The 17,421-nt window shown below is 46.3% G+C and overlaps 1 protein-coding gene across 1 annotated transcript in view; it reads left to right on the forward strand.

The window, feature by feature from the left end:
• The window catches only part of COLGALT1 (collagen beta(1-O)galactosyltransferase 1), an 85,659-nt gene that overhangs the window by 15,676 nt on the left and 52,562 nt on the right, over positions 1 to 17,421 (forward strand). Inside the window, exons 2-3 of the mRNA XM_078681255.1 lie at positions 2,025 to 2,135; positions 2,812 to 2,929. Of these exons, the coding sequence (XP_078537381.1) occupies positions 2,025 to 2,135; positions 2,812 to 2,929 (229 nt within the window). The remainder of the gene's footprint in view (positions 1 to 2,024; positions 2,136 to 2,811; positions 2,930 to 17,421) is intronic.

The raw sequence follows: 17,421 nt of genomic DNA on the forward strand, positions 1-17,421 counted from the left end.
TGGCAGTAAATCTGATCTGCTTAATTAGTTGCATTTGAAAGTATATTATGCTGATAGATAATTGTGTGCACAGTAAATCTCAGGGAACACTAATAATGATACGGTAACTTCCTGAGGTTCACACATTTGTTGGAGGGATTTATATTTTGTCTAGTCCCAGTTTTGAATCAAAGTAGCATAGAGGGTTAATGTGTCTCCTTCTAAACACACCATGTAATATCCAAGTGGGAGGTTTTGTTTTAATGTAGATAGGTAAGTGGGTTACTGTTTTAAACGGAGACCCTTTCACTTATCGCTCATAAATTGTACTCCTTCAAATGTAACACAGGGCGCTATGAAGGACATGTGACGCCTACACTTTGTAACCCTCACTGTCTTATGTAGCACGTCCTGTACGTTGATTTGCACATTTATGATTAATCGTCTTAGTATTACGTGAACGTGTGATCTGAATCGCTCTGACACCCGAAATATAAAAGAAATAGAACTAAATTGTGGTATAATACTGGGACAGGCCAACACATCTGACATTCTGACAGCGCATTGCATATCTCTTGCATACAGGGAATGAACAAAGAAAATAATAATGTCTCAAGTTCTTAAGCAATAAGCTTGTGCTCCTTTGTTTCCCCTCCATTGGATTTACATCCAAGTGTGAGTCTGCAGATAGCTCCCAGCCAAGATATTCTAACAAAAGAAGCCTGATGGGCCCCTAATCTCGTCTATGTTTTGGACCCAGCTAGAATTTGAAACAAACCCCCCCCCCCCCCTGCACGGTTCTGCTCCAAGCAAAAGCAGACAACTTGCAGGCGCTGCTGAATTTGTCCTGGTGTCTTAAAATTACACCTGGAGGCGTATAGCATATTTCAGTGGGGCCCGACTTCTTGGCAGTGTGGACAGCACCCACACTGAGAATAATGGGTGGATGCCGATTACCTGCGTGTACCCCCGCCCTGTCCATGGACTCGAATCTGCAGAGCAGCCGGAGCGTGCTTGGGCCGATTGTAACTCTAAGGTCATTGGGAATATGAGTGGAGTAGTATTACACTAGAGTGGTGCTAAGCAAGAAAGTAACCCATGCCTCCAGGTGGCACACTTGGATTTAAGAGCAAAGGCTGGCGTGTGTACCATTTGGGAGCTACTTATGGTATAGCAATAGAAAAAGCATGCCCTGGAGGGCACATGAGGACATAAGGTGTGACTGAGGATGTGGATTTTGTGGTGCATTCGAACCTTTTCCGGGGGTAGAAAGCAGTCCCTGCAGAGTTTCTTTCGCAGTCCCGGAGTGCATTATTAATAAGCTCTTGGCAGACTAGAGGTTCAGGACAGATGTGGACTAGTTGGAAGTGGGCTGATATATAGCTTAATGTGATCAACCCCATGCTTTGTATGCAATGGGATGGGAGAAAGGAGTTTGAGGGGAAAATATGGGAGATATGATCATTTTGTGATTACTTGGAGAGGATTAAATTATTCTTTACTTGAGCTGGCTCTAGCAGTGTCATCGTTTGAGATGAAGGAATGGAGGAATGGTGGAGGGAGGGTCCTTAGCAAAGGAGACTTTATGTGTAGTTGGCAGCTGAGGAAGCCAAATGAGCACATGTCACGCTGTCTGGAAATATACAGTAACTTCCCAACCGCAGTCTTCTTTTCACTAATTCAGATTCCCTGAAACCATGAGCCAAATGCGGCGTCAGGATTCTCGCGTTGCAGGAGGTTTGCATCTGGCTCAACTTACCACAAAACTATGTGCAATTAAATTCTCAGAACTGTTCAAACACTAATTGAAAACAAAGCCTTTTCAGGGAGGCGTGCATGTAGCTTTACTGCAGTGAGGCTTCTGTGCTGGTACTGGGTCCCAAACACTCCTGAGCATCCCCTCAGACGGCTTGCAACACACTAAAGGTATCCGTCAATCTAACCGCACTTAACCTAGTCTCTGAGTAGACAACCATTCTCTCTGTCTAGGATATGCCGACCACAGTACGTGTTGCTGATCACAACATTTGTATGGTATCTTGCAGGGTGGCTACGGACCACAACGTGGACAATACGACCGCATTGCTGAGGGAGTGGCTGATAAATGTGCAGACCCAGTACCACTATGTGGAGTGGAGGCCATTGGATGAGCCGAGGTGAGTCAGACATGTGCTTCTTGTCCAGCTCATAACCTCCAAGTCAGCAGTTGCTTTTTGTGACAGATTATCTGCATCCAGTCATATCTCCATTCTCCTCATAATTACTGCCCCAGGGATCCATCCGCTTGGTTTAACCTGTAAACTGATCTTTAATTCTTGTTGTCCTAAACATCCCAATTTTCTTTTGTCAAAGGTTACTTTTTTCTTATTCCGTCTTGTTGATTAGTCAATTCCTTCTAGGGCCGGATTGGCGCTTCTTTCCACCAGGCTTTTCCTTAGTGGGCTGGTGCTACTGGAGGTCGTTTTTGAAAAATATGGGGTGCTCCTGGTGCCTCTGTCACTTTCCCCATCTCCCAGAGGACAATTGCAGTAGGCCCAGGGAGGCTTCTAGTGAGAGAGAGAGATAGTGAAAAAGAGATAAGAGACGGAGAGGAGAGAGAATGGTGGATGGATAGATAGATGGATGGATGGATGGAAACAGAGATACAGCAAGGAGTGAAAGGGAGAGGGGCCTGGTTTGAGCATTTTTGCCAGGACTGCTGTTGGATCCCCAGTCCGGCCATGATTCTCCTGTCTGCCATTGGTTCTTTTCCTTTGAATCACACCTCAGCGTTGTCTTTCTTGCACCCGCCCAGTTGTGTCTTTCTGTGCTCAATCTTCTTGACCATTGCAGGTCCTACCCGGATGAGGAAGGCCCGAAGCACTGGTCGAGCACCCGCTATGAGTATGTGATGAAACTGCGGCAAGCGGCACTGAAATCTGCCCGGGATATGTGGGCTGACTACATACTGGTAAGTGAGAATCGCAAGCTCCTGTCGGTGGTGGGTACAGGCAGCTCGAGCGGGGGTCTGAAATATTTGATTAGACCGGGGGCCATGTGAACAGTTGGCCAGGCTTAATGAGGGATTCATAAAATAGGCTCTTTTGGGTATCGGTAGCAGCGATGAAGATGGTAGACTTTTTTTGCGCACAGGAATATTTGTGATAATAATTAAGCCATTTTTAGGTCGAGCATTCGAGACCTCTCGTATACTTTAGTATATATACCTCTTGCTTACTTGAATGTGGGACAGGGGAAGTGCACGCGCTTTCCCTTGCCGATTTCACCCCGTGGGCGCGCACGCCCAGCGCAGCGTCGTGCACATCCCCTGTCCCACATTCACCGCAAGTCAGCCTCTCGCGCGCGCACACACAGCCACACTCACGCATGCACACACACATACAAACAAGCACACACACGCAGGCAAACACACACGCAGGCACACACGCAGGCATACACACACACACGCGCACACAGAGACACATACCGCCGCCGCCCCCCACCCCGCTCCACTTACCGCCTCAGCCGCCACTCCTGACTTCTGCTGTGCGTCACGACTGCTCCTGGGCCATCCACTCCGTGGGCGCGGGCTTCGCGGAAGACGGAAGTCCCGCCCCACGACAGGCGTGACGCTCCCGAACTTCCGGTTTTGGGATGCGCACGCTCACGGCTTGTTGTCTATATCGTCACACATTTCTATTTGCTCTACCACGCTACCTTTGCATGTCGCACTCTGCTTAGTCTCTGTACCAGTCAAGCCACATATTAGTAGTGCTATTGTTTTAATGAATGGCGAGTACCGAGTTAATACATTTTTTTGTTTATCGCGTGCCGCCTGGCTCCTGTTTGCCACGTTCATTGGTAACGCCTAAACGCCTCTCGATGCTTATTTTTTGGGGGCAGTTTTGTATAGTGTTCCCTCGCCCCCCACCCCCCCTATCTTTCTGCTTTCATATACAGTCACCCTTCTTCCCTCATCGTCGTCCCCCTCCCCCAGCAGCATGCCTCCAGGACAAGAGACGTAGTAGATCTTGTTCTTAAATTACGGTTCGTAGTTAGCTTTGTTTACCAGGCAGCGTGTGACTGCTTTTTGCTACTACAAATGATGCTTCCGAGTATGTTGTATCAGGAAATGTTTAAACAGTGATTGCTTTTTGATTTGTTTGCCTTGGGGACATGCATATTTTACCTAAATTAGGCATTGTAGTTACCTTTGTTTATACAGACAGCGCATTAAGGCTTTTTGGTACTGCAAACAAAGCTTGCTTCGGTGTTTCAGGACGTGTTTAAACAATGATTGCTTTTCGATGTGTCTGCTTTGGCTACATGCAAGGTTTGTTTTTCCAATTACCGACACTCAACTCCATTTTTGCAACAAACCTAATTCTCAGACCTTTCAGAGACCTTCTAAAATACCCAAAGCGCGTGCATAGCAGGTGCATTTCTTTTGTTATCATTATTCTCCGATGGGTGGCGGAGCCGTGGCAATCCTATTAGTACAGTTAGATTTTCTTTTTTGCAAAAATACCAGATCTTGCTAACTTTATCTATGCAACCGTTAGTTGCCCATTTTTAAAGTGCATCAACTATATGCAGTTAATAATTCAAATGTGCACGAGCCTCCTTTGCCAAACAGTACCTGTGATTCCAATATCACAATATAACGGTATTCAGTGGGGTTCCTAGACCCGATGGCCCCTGTGCCACTGCACCTACTGCCCCATTCAAATCATGACCCTAGTGCCTTCAACGTAACTGCGCTTGTGACTGCTTCTTCAGTAGTAAAAGGTAGCAATAATAAGTGTTCAGTGCCAAATCTTTTGGCCCCTGTGTCGCTGTACCTGCTGCACCATTCAAATCCTTACCCTAGTGCCTGCAAGGATAAATGAGGAAATTGTCTATAATATATGTGTTTCGAAAAAGGCACAGTTGCAGGGGAAACCTAAAAACCTTACCACTTGCCCTTAGCAGAGGTCGTCACAGCAATACTCAAATTACTTCAAGAGGACGGAACAGCTTTATTTTCTATTTTCCCGGTTTATACAGCGCCAACTCAATCTTATTAAAGCACCAGCCACTACACTCCAATCAAGCCCACTTTACCCCAATCTACCCCACTCCAAGCTACCCTAATCCACTTCGTAATAGTTCAGTCTACTCCACTCGACTCCAATTTAACCCTCTCTACACCAAACTACCCCACTTAACTACCATCTACCCCACTCCACTCCAATCTACCTCACTCCAATCTACCCTTCCCCGCTCCAATCTACCCCACTCTAATTTTCCCCACTCCAATCTACCCCACTCTACTCCAGTTCCCTCCAATCCATCCCACTCCAGTCTCCCCCAATCTCTTCACTCCACTGTACCCTACTCCACTGTAATCTACCCACTCCTGCCCACACCACTGCACCCCATCTCACTAACTTTTAAGCATGCTGAACAGCAGCCACTCTTGTGTGCAACATGACTAAAACACATTACCACAAACAAAAGTTCTCCCGTAGAAGAGATCTATTGGTACTGCCAATGCTTGTTTTTATTTAGCTACCTTTCTCCTAAAATCCTCTGGTACAGATAGATTCTCCCATAAAGCAATGCAGCCCCTCTTCTCCACATTTCCAAATGCTCAAGCCAATTAAGGTGGATCTCACACTTCTAGATTTACTTATTATTTTAAGAAGGTTTGCCCATAGAAGGGACCTCATATTCACTCAACTTATTCAGAATTTCAGTGAAAAGGGGGATTTCTGGGAAATAATTACTATTGGATAAAGCATGGTGTGGCAGGCAGATAACATTGTTCAATATCCAGTAGGCCCCAGCACCTTTTATCCAAAGTAGCCCTAACCTTTTTCTAACATCGCTAGGTTAATCCTGAGGTCTCGCTTTTGATTAAGTTAAAGGTTTTTGCTTTGCTAATGGTATTGTATAGCAAAGCAAATGGCTTTTTCTCTCTCTCTATCTCTATCTCTCCTCCCTCTCTCACTCTCTCATCTGTTGATCGTCCTCCCCCACACACAACCCCCAAACACTTCCCCACACACACACAACCCCCCACACACACCACGCCCACACAACCCCCCACACACACCACACCCACACAACCCCACACACACACACACACAACCCCCCCCCACACACACACAACCCCCCCCCACACACACACAACCCCCCCCCACACACACACAACCCCCCCCCCACACACACACAACCCCCCCCACACACACACACAACCCCCCCCACACACACACACAACCCCCCCCCAAACACAGCCACACATAGACAACCCCACACACACATACACAACCCCACACACAACCCCACACAAACACAACCCCACACATAACCCCCCACACCCCCCACACACCCACCCCCCACCCCCCAACACACCCCCCCACCCCCCAACACACCCCCCCACCCCCAACACACCCCCACACCCACCCCCCCACACACACCCCCCACACCCCCCCACACACCCCCCCACACCCCCCCACACACCCCCCCACACACCCCCCACACACCCCCCACACACCCCCACACACCCCCACACACCCCCACACACCCCCACACACCCCCACACACCCCCACACCCCCCACACACCCCCACACCCCCCACACCCCCCACACCCCCCACACCCCCCCCACACCCCCCACACACCCCCACACACACCCCCACACACACCCCCACACACACACCCCCACACACACACCCCCACACACACACCCCCACACACACACCCCCACACACACACCCCCACACACACACCCCCACACACACCCCCACACACACACCCCCACACACACACCCCCACACACACACCCCCACACACACACCCCCACACACACCCCCACACACACACCCCCACACACACCCCCACACACACACCCCCACACACACACCCCCACACACACACCCCCACACACACACCCCCACACACACACCCCCACACACACACCCCCACACACACACCCCCACACACACACCCCCACACACACACCCCCACACACACACCCCCACACACACACCCCCACACACACACACCACACACACACCCCCACACACACACACCACACACCCACACACACCACACACCCCACACACACACACCCCACACACACCACCCCCACCCCCCACCCCCACCCCCCACACACCCCACACACACACACACCCCCCACACACACACACCCCACACACACACACACCCCACACACACACCCCACACACAACCACACACAAACGACACACACACACAACCCCCCACACACACACCCCAAACCCCCCACTCACACACCCCCCACACCCCCCACACACAATCCCCCCACACACACACAACCCCCCCACACACACAACCCCCCCACACACACAACCATCTATCTATCTATCGCCCTCAGTCTATCTATCGCCCTCAGTCTATCTATCAACCTCACTATCTATCTATCAACCTCACTATCTATCTGTCACCCTCACTCTATCGCCCCTGCTCTATCTATCGCCGTCGCTCTATCGCCCTCACTCTCTCTATCGCCCTCCCTCTATATGTCCATCTATCTATCTCCCTCACTATCTGTCTATCTATCGCACTCACTCGATCTATCGCCATCACTCTATCGTATCAATCAATCGCCCTCACTTTATCGCCCTCCCTCTATCTATCTATTTATCTATCGCACTCACTCTATCTATCGCATCCTCACAGCATCACTCAGCACCAATCACTCAGGGGCGCCACAGCATCACTCGGGGGCGCCACAGCATCACTCGGGGGCGCCACAGCATCACTCGGGGGCGCCACTGCATCACTCGGGGGCTCCACTGCATCACTCGGGGGCGCCACTGCATCACCCGGGGGCGCCACAACATCACTATGCGCTACCACCGCATCACTGAACGCCACAGCATCAATCTGTGCAACCATTCAACAACAACTGGCTCGAATATGTTCTCTCAATGTTTCAAACTTTATTACAAATGTCACAAAAAGATGTTAATAATTCACTTCTGTTCTCGGATTTTCGTCACAATAAAATACACTGAACATAATCTTCACAAAAGTTATTTACAAAAGTTTAAGCTACTGCCATTATAAATTACAAAAACTTTATTTAAGTATTATTTTTTTTAAAAAGCCATTGTTATTTATATTATCAGTACATCTAAGTCACGTAAATACAACACATATTGCATTACAAATGCTATAGGTGTCACATTTGCGAAAGTTAAAACTATTGGCATTGTAAACGACAAAGCTATTCATTCGCTATTTTCAAAACCAACACATAAATAAAATATTTGTCATTTACAATACCAATAGCTCAAACTTTCCTAATGCGAGACCTACTGCATTGCAAATGCTTGTTTGTTTCCTATTTAGTGTCGGTTCTATTTTTCCCCACTGTGTTGATTTTGTGGAAGTTCGCACATGCCTGTGACTTGCCAATGTTTAAAGACTAATTTAATTACTCGGCAGTCTGATTGACTTCAACCTTGCCTCCTGTTTACTCTTTCTGAAGCCATTGGCAGTGCCTCTGTTTGAACAGACTGTTAAAAATAAAAAATCCAATGTTTGCAAGGAACTTTTTGTGAGAGAGTGACAGCCCATCCTTTCCGGGTGAAGGTTCTGCATTGTTGGGCAACTGTATTCTGAATGCTGCCTAGTGCAGATATATCTATATCTGAAGGATTGTTCTGTGCTTTGCATTGCTTGAGACGTGTAGTATTTGATGGGCGTTTGTTTGGTATGTTTGTTCTCATTGAGCGACGTGATGTTTTATGACCATTGGACTGCTGTTGTAACTTCGAGGAGATCCGTGTATTCAACTTTGAGTCTGTTTTGTTCAGAATAAAGTGCCGTTTTGAAGATTGAGATCATTATTCTAATGGTGGTTACTGTGGTGGTCTTGTAGGCAACCAACTATATAGAATATCCTCCTAATTTTCTGTCTAATATGTTTTGCTGGAGGTTGGGTCTTAACTGGTAGAATGTATGTCTGTTTGCGCAGGCACTTGTAAATACTGTCTGTAGTGTTGAGTGTATGTTGTCAGGAGGAGTTACTGTTGTGAGCACATTAATGCCCACCTGTGTACTGTACCTGCATTGTGTTGGATGTGTGCTAGTGTTTCGTTGCGGCTACATCGTATGTGTATACATATTATGCCCACCTTCCTTTGCTCACCTGGGCTGGATATATGTTAAACCCGCCTCTGTGCCATCCCGTGGGTATTACAGAAGTTCAATTTTCTTTGTCTGTTCTGGGCAGAACTATTTTCCTTAAATCCAGGTCACTAAGACCAAAGTATCGTGTCATCTTGTCTCGTCGATGGTGTCCCACCCTCCGTATTTCTTCCCCCTCATTCAGTCCCTTTGTCAAAGTGTCTGGAGACTCTTTCCCCCTTCACAGCTCCAATTCTCTGCATCAAAGCAGCACAGGGGAGCCAGGGATGGTTGCTGGGCTTGACTGGCCTAGATATTATAGTAGGCGTGATATTAGGTCTAGTGAATGTCAGGAGAGATAGGAAGTGGCATAGAGAGTAGTGTGTTGGATCCTCCAGCGAAATGACCCACGTACAAGGAGCGCGTACATTCAGTCCTCCATCAACCCTGAGGCTCAAGATAGTCTAGGTTTGCTTCCCCTAGGCCCAGCTTTGAAAATGTTTCCATAACCATTTCACTATAAAGAGGGTGTGGCTTGGGACTGCCCTTCTCAAATCAGATCCATTTTCCTACCATTCAATGCAAAATTGACCTTTTACCTTGAGACTGCTGATTCAATGCCCAGGATTCCTCCTAGGTCCACGTTTCAAGGTAATCGGTGTCGTTACAAGACCCCCAAGTATAAGAAATTGGGCTTACCCTGGTGCCCAGTTCACCAAGTGACTATCAGTAGAAGCTACATGTGCACAGGAGCTATAACCCACCCCCATCACTGATAGGAGCATTTAGCTTGCTAAACCACGAATTCTGAAAGTGCATCTACTCATGAGGAAACTGATGGAATGCACTCCAACCTCAAAGCGACACTTTCTCATGGAGTGACTGTGGTAATCACCAGCAATGAGGGCTAAAATTAGAGATCGACGAGCAGCATAATGCAATCTGCATTCACTGCATTCTACCCTACTGTTCCCCAATAACGGCCACTCCAGCCTCTTGCTCTTCAGCACACGGGTGTCCAGCAAAGTGATACCACCCCTTCATCTTTGCCACATTCATCGACCCAAGTCACCCTGACACTTGGTTAGTACAAGGGTGTGTCGGAGGGGATTCTTTCCAACGTTAGTCACTAGAAGAGGTCTGATCTCTAAGTTCCAGCACCAGCATGTAAGGCAAGGATGGCCTAACTGAAAATTACATTGCATACTGTGGACCTGGATCAGAGGAAAGGACTGTGCCCCCTCATACCCTGGCGACAAGAAGAGAAATAGTGATTATGATATTCTTTTCAGTCCTCCCATCAGCGTCATCTATCCTCTTGTTGCAGTTCGGCAACAGATGCATATGAATTGGGTACTAGAAACCTTCATTTCTACCTTACTAAAATGTCAACACTGGTAGCTGCTTCCAGACAAGTTAGTAATGGTGAAGTCTGTTTTGATGATGAAAATTAAGGTTTGCTTTAGGGCAAGGTGTGGAGAAGCTAGAACCAATGCAGACATCATTCCAGTGCCCCCTACGTTACAACCTGTGCTTGTGACGAGGAGTCTACGTTTAGTACTCCTTATTAAAGAAGATGAAGTTATTTGAATCTTGATCTGTTGCTTGATGGGCTGTTGAAATGACTTAGATGTTTAGTCTACAAACAAAGTCTGGTCCGAATGTGGCAGTGCTTTTGGCCTCCGTTTAGAAGACATGATGTCTCTACTGAGGCCAGGAGAGGACTTCATTAATTGCCATTCACCAAAGGTATAGCATATAAAGCTTTGCTTCAGGTCATTCATGGATAAAAAGAAAGGCCTCACTCTACAAGAGTTTAGAGTAACTTATGGGGATTTAGAGAACTGTAAAGTGGGAAACAGTTGTTGGTTGTCCATAAGAAAACTGTGGATTCTTTGTTCTGGAGCCTAGACTATGGAACACACTACTTACTTTCCCTACCATTGCTTGGCCAAATCAGGAATCATAAAAGCAATGAGTTTTCTATAGATGAATATTGGTGCTTTTTCACAGAGATATCTGGCTCACTCCACCGCCTAGAGCAGAGGTCTTCAATCTTTTTTTTTTTTACTCTGAGTCCACCCCCAGACCCCCTAACCAAAATGTTTTGAAGTCTGGCTCCTCTCCAAAACGTTATATAAAGACTGGGGGAGGGGGGTTTTAAGGGTAGGGCTGAGTGAAAGGAGCGGGTGTATAAGATCACATCAGGGGTTCTTTTTCAGTATCAGATGAGCCACACTAAATGTGAGAGTTCTACATAAGAAAATGCATAGAAAACACTGAAATAGACAATAAAACACTACTCCATTTATTTAGGGTCTTGTGAACCCCTCACTCTCCTGGGCCCCAACGGAACTACACATCTGCACTAATGATAGATGAAGCCCGGAGTAGCAGACTATCCCCTCTGCCTCTTTTGCACTTTCCCCACCAAGCCTGGCCATCACCCTGATCTTGAAATAGACTGTCCTTGTCAGAAAAATGAGCTCTTGTGTTATACTGCCGCTTTGCAGCACGGGTGCTGTCAACCCTTATGCAATCCACTACACCTCAGTTGTAATGTAAGACAGTCATAATTGTGATGCAGTGGGCCCTTCACACTCTTGGGCTCCAGTGCCACTGCACCTGCCATACTAATTAGAACTAATTCCCTGTGAAGCAAACAGTTTGCTTCGCCCCTTGTTAGATCGTCCCAATCTTCCTTTCTGCCATCTTTGTGGCTCAACGTAAGGTGTGTCCTCTACTTCATTGTTCTTGTTTCTTGGGCCAATGGTTCAATGCCCAAAGCAACGGTGTCCAAGCAAGAATGCACTGAGCCCTAATACAAACCAGGAATTAATATAAAACAGTCTTAATAGGGGTTTCGTTTTGCCCTTATACCCCTGACCCCTGCAGCACCAATAATACCCACTCCTCAGCCGACACTACTGGACCATCACTCCTAGGCCTGAGTCCAAAAGCAGGCTGTCTGCTCATTTGTGTCATAAAACGAGAAAAAGCCCCACATCGCACTCCCCTGTTGCTTGGGACCTGTACCCGAGTAGCAATGGGGACCTTTTTGCTACTGAAATTTCCTTGGGGTGCGTTGATCCCTCACCCCATTGCCCGATGTGCCAATGCAAAATGCTGCACTAATGGCAGTTATGTCACTTAAAAAAACTATCTGTATTTCTCAACACCTTCTTCAGGACATTTCTTTGATGAAGTGGGTAAGTTGTCTCTGTCCATTCACAAATTAACGGATTGGACCCCACATATTGCCCCCTTCTCTAAGCCATCTCTTTGACACGATCTGTGGATTTTACTCTGTTCCGCACATCTGCATGTAAACAGAGGTCGAAGTTAGCCAAGTGTATGGTGACCAGGGTATTTTTAGATTTACAAAACAGTTCACATACATTTTGTTAAAAAACAACCATACCTGAATTGTTAATGGACACCTGGAGTGGAGTACTTGGAGGTTGCTGACAGGGAGGGGCCTCTTAAAGTGCTTCAACTTAAGGAGTTTGTTGAAGTATCATTATCTCATATAGTTATTATTTGTTAGGTGATATAAGGATGTTGAGGTTTACAAAGTGTCCTTTTAATGGACTTCTAAAAATGTCTGCACTAGGTTCTGGCTAGTTAGTTGTTACCAATATAAATTCTTGGAAAGCACTTGTTTTATCATATACGCTAAATCATTGTGTGGCAACCGATCTTATACTGTGTGTAATACAATTTTAAATTACGCTTAAATGTCCCCCCCGAGCTTCGGTAAAATACCGAATTTTACTGATTCGGTATTTACTATTCGGTAATTGCTATGTAGGTAAAATATTCTGTAAAAATCCCGAATCGGTAAGATTCGGTATTTACCGATTCGGTAAATACCGAATCGGTATTTGCTATGGAATCCTATGGGCCTTGAAGCCCATAGGATTCAATAGCAAATACCGATTCGGTATTTACCGAATCGGTAAAAATACCGAATTGCAAAGGGGGACAGGGTTTCACTGTGACACCCTGTTGCACCCCTGTAACTGGCTTGTGCGCCATGTGGCACACAGCCATGCCCTTAGGGCATGTCTGTGTGCCACATGGCACAGGTGTACATGCACAGATGTGCATGTACACAAGAACTCGTTATTTACCATGCAATTGTATTGCATGGTAAATACCGAATCCTGAAAGCCCTGTAGCAGTGTTAAAAGTGCTACCTACATAGGAAAACAGATTCAGCAATTTTACCGATCTGTATATTTACCTAATCGGTAAAATTTACCGATTCAGTGATTTTACAGAATCAGTAATTTTACCGATTTGGTAAAATTACCGATTCGGTAAAATTACCGAATCTGTATGTTTTCAGAGCCCCTACATACCAATGTCAAAATACCGGTCGAAAATCGGTATTTTCGGCCGATTCCGACTGGTATTTTGACACCTACATCTGGCCCTTAATGATCTATAATTAAATGGGGGGCATTTCCCACCAAATTGTTCAATTTGCATTTATTTTTCATTCAAGATGTGTGCATTTTTCCCATGCAGTTGCTGTGAAGGTGAAAAAACACCAAAATACCAAGAATATTTTTTTGTTTTTAGCCATGTCTTAGACTGGTTTTGTCTGTTATCAGTACATACTTTAAACCGAAAATGTTAAAATAAACACTTAAAAAATATTTCTACAGCTACTCCAGTTCCCCCCCCCCCCCCCCCAACATGAGCCCTGGCTGATAATTGAAGTAAGCAAACACAGCAAAGCAGGGTTAAGAATTAATACAGACGAGTTCATATAAAGTACTACTTAAACATGTCTGTGCCTTTGCAGAACCATAAAATGTTAACAGATGGTGGCAGCCCTAACTTCAGTCATTTCATGTAAATGAAGATGACCTGGTAACGTGAAAAATAGACAAAGTCACACTTCACGGCCATATTCATTTACAAGTGCTTTCTGAGGCATTTGTGCCCCCCTGGGAATTGGGAATACCACCATGGCCCCTCAGAGGGGCGCACCCCAGAGTTTGGAGACCTCTGACCTATAGGATGGCTTCTGTTATGTTTCTCTTCCATCTTCATCTACTAAATGTGTTATTCTTTTGAAGGGAACCTGTTGATTCCCAGTTCCAACCACTTATGGGATGGAGCACTGTCATCCAATGTCTGCCAACTCCTAGCCACCTATAGGTGGGTACCTTCCTAGCACCTGAAGAACTCCAAGGAAAGAGGAAATGTAGGCAGCTGCACCTGAAAAATCATCGTAATTAAAAATAATCAGATGAACAATTGTATATTTCATACTGAATGTCTTAGTCCTATGCTGCTTAACATCAGAAGTATGATTGTATGCATACATACATACATACATACATACATACATACTTATATATGGTTTACTCTCTTTGTGTGTTATTAGTTGCTCTCCACTGTCAGCCGTATCCAGTTGTAGCCCATCTGGCAAGCTACTTCATCATGTTAAAGGGTCACTGCTTGGTGTTAGTTGTGATAGGCAATCACAGAGCATGCAGACAGGAAGGCTGTGTTGGCATAGGAGTTCTATTTACTTTTCTTGGCCAAGAGATTGACTAGTGCAGCTGTCAAACTTGTTGCAACGGTATTAAAATATTGTCACTAGCTGGTTCATCAGCACTGAAAAAGTACACTTCACTGTGTAGTACGACCTGTTTGTCATTTCATGTTCATCCAGTTCCTTCTGGTTCCAGTTGAATCTGATGTCCTAGTGTCCGTCCTACTATGGCTCTGTAAAACTGGGCCAAATACAGTCTCTTCAGCACTTGACTCTCAGTTGTGGCGATGATGGGCAGTTTCCGACTTCTCGGGGAGGTAGCATTAGGATGCGCAAGCTCCGAACTCCACAATCACCCAGCATTTTAATAAGTGATTGTCCGATCAAGTACTTTACTTTAGTCAAAGAGGTGCAGTAACTTGTACATTTAAAACCTAATATTCCACAAAATAAGTAGACGTACAAAAAACACATTGTTGCTTGGGCTACTGCGTCTTGGATTCTGTCTCACTTCACCTGTCTCACAGTTGTCTCTCTCGCTCCTTTAGTAATTCTAGGTAGGTCTTGTTGCAGGGATTCGGTTTAGAAACAGAACTATGCCTATAACCACAGAACATCAGTATGTATGTACTGAGTCAGCATACCATATCAGTACCTACGGGCAAAATCCAGAAAGCTCATAGTGCCTTACTTGCCCTCCTAACCTTCCCAGAGTAACAAGTAAGTTTGCACCCCAGAACACAACACTCTAAAACCTGTCTAGCAGGTCATCACCTTTCGTTCTCTCACTCATGCATGTCCACAATAAACAAACAAGCATTGGCATAGCCAATAGGTCTCGCCTTTGGGACCTTGTGTTTAGTTTTTAACAGTGATGTTGCAGCAAGGATATTGCGCTGCATAATTAATTACTTATAAAGGTCCCAAAGGCGAGACCTATTGGCTATGCCAATGCTTGTCTTACCCACGTGCGCATAGCATAGCATAGGAGCACCTTGATTTGAAGAAGTCAATATCATAAGTATCGGCTTTCAGTGGCAGGGTCGAAAGTGCAGAATGGGGATCTGGATCAAGCGTGGCCGGATACAAAGCTGTGGGTGACTCTTGATGCATTGAGGGGCAGGGTGGTGCAGGGGAATCAGCATGTTATTGTACACACGTTAGATATGAGAGTGGAAGGAAGGGGTTACAGTCGAAGTGAATCCAGATCTTGAGAGCGGATGAATTGTGGATGGAAACTGCAAGTACACTGAAAGGCTCTCTTGATAATCAAAGACCCGCATATGTGGAGAAAAGGAAAACCTATTTTGAAAATTGCTGGTGGCGATGATTTTTCGTGTGAGGGAAGAAGCTGTGCTTTGGTCATTAGCGTGCCTGGCCCTGCACACAAGTCTGGGAGTATGGAAAAAATGTGTAGGATTAGAAGCCATATCTTTTGCGATGAAAGCTGACTCTGTCCGATGAGGTCAAGGCGCATGTTCGCCAGTTCTTTACCCCTCTCTTCCCCTAAAGTATGCATAGTCATATCGTCAGGCAGACAGGGATCAGGAGAGTGCAGCTGGTGGGGAGGGGGACAAAAAGGGAGAACTGGAAGCATAGATGAGAGGACCAATACAGAATCAAGGAGAGGAGCGAGGGCACACGGGGGAGAAACAGGATGGGCGAAGATCACATGTCAAAGAGTGAGGAGGGCATGATGGACGCTGAAAAAGGGGACGGGGCACAGCCGTCTGAAATAAGAGATGGAAAGAAGTTGAAAAGGAAGCAGGGAGGGAAATAATATGATCGGAACTACTGGGAGGGAGTGTGGAATGGAAGCGAAGGAGAGAGGGGTGCAAAGGCTGGTACAACGTGAAAGTGAGACCAGGGGAAGGTTGTGAATAACAAATGAGAGAAAAGATTAAAGTAACTTGGAGAGCCGGAAGGTGAGAATTTGACAAACAGCGCGAAAGGGAGCTACAAGCAGGAGTCCGATATGAGGCCCACGAAATGAGAAAGAAAGAGGGAGTGTAGGAGCCCGAAAGACAAAGACGAAATGGACGAGACGTGGTGACAAAGATGGCGAGAGGGTAAAGGGAAGAGAGAGAAAGATAATCGGTCACTGGGAGGGAAGGAACAAGTTGGTGGTGAAGAGGGATCAATAGAGTGTGAAGGCAAGAGTGGGAGAAAGAGACAAGCGAATGAAAGACAGAAAGGGGTGAAAGGGAGAGTAGCGGATAATGGGAGATATTGAGGAATCAACGAGGGGACAATGAAATGAAAAGAATGGCGAATGAAAACGATTGAGGGGTGAGGCAAACCTGAGAAATAATATGATGTGAAAAGATGTGGACGGGGGATTAAAAAGAGATGTCAGGATACGGTGAAGGAAAGAGATAATACAATTTCGAAGCACACAGCTAATGTTACCTTTCCCAGTGGGAGAATACAAACAAAACAAGACGGAGGGCATTGCTGTGGGGAGGAGGGAGGAGAAATGCGACACGGCGGGCAGGGAGGGGGCTGAGCGGGGAGAGCGGCATGAGGGTGTGAAGCAGCAGGGGCCTGAAACGCGCCGCCTTTGATGTGGTAATGCCAGGCAGGCAGGCGGCTGGTGGCATTGTGCACGCGCTTTTTAGGGCTTGCGCAATGACCTAAAAAGCACATGCACTGCAACAAATCGCCAGTGGAATCGCCAGTTAGGTAAACTCTCGATAAGCCCCTTTATATCTCGCTCCCGCTCAATGCGCATGCGCATTGAGATAGGTCGCTCGACCTAAAAAGAGACACAAAGAAAGCTTACAATATTTATTG

This window comes from Lissotriton helveticus, chromosome 1_1, assembly GCF_964261635.1.
Source record: "Lissotriton helveticus chromosome 1_1, aLisHel1.1, whole genome shotgun sequence".
Taxonomy (NCBI): Eukaryota; Metazoa; Chordata; class Amphibia; order Caudata; family Salamandridae; genus Lissotriton; species Lissotriton helveticus.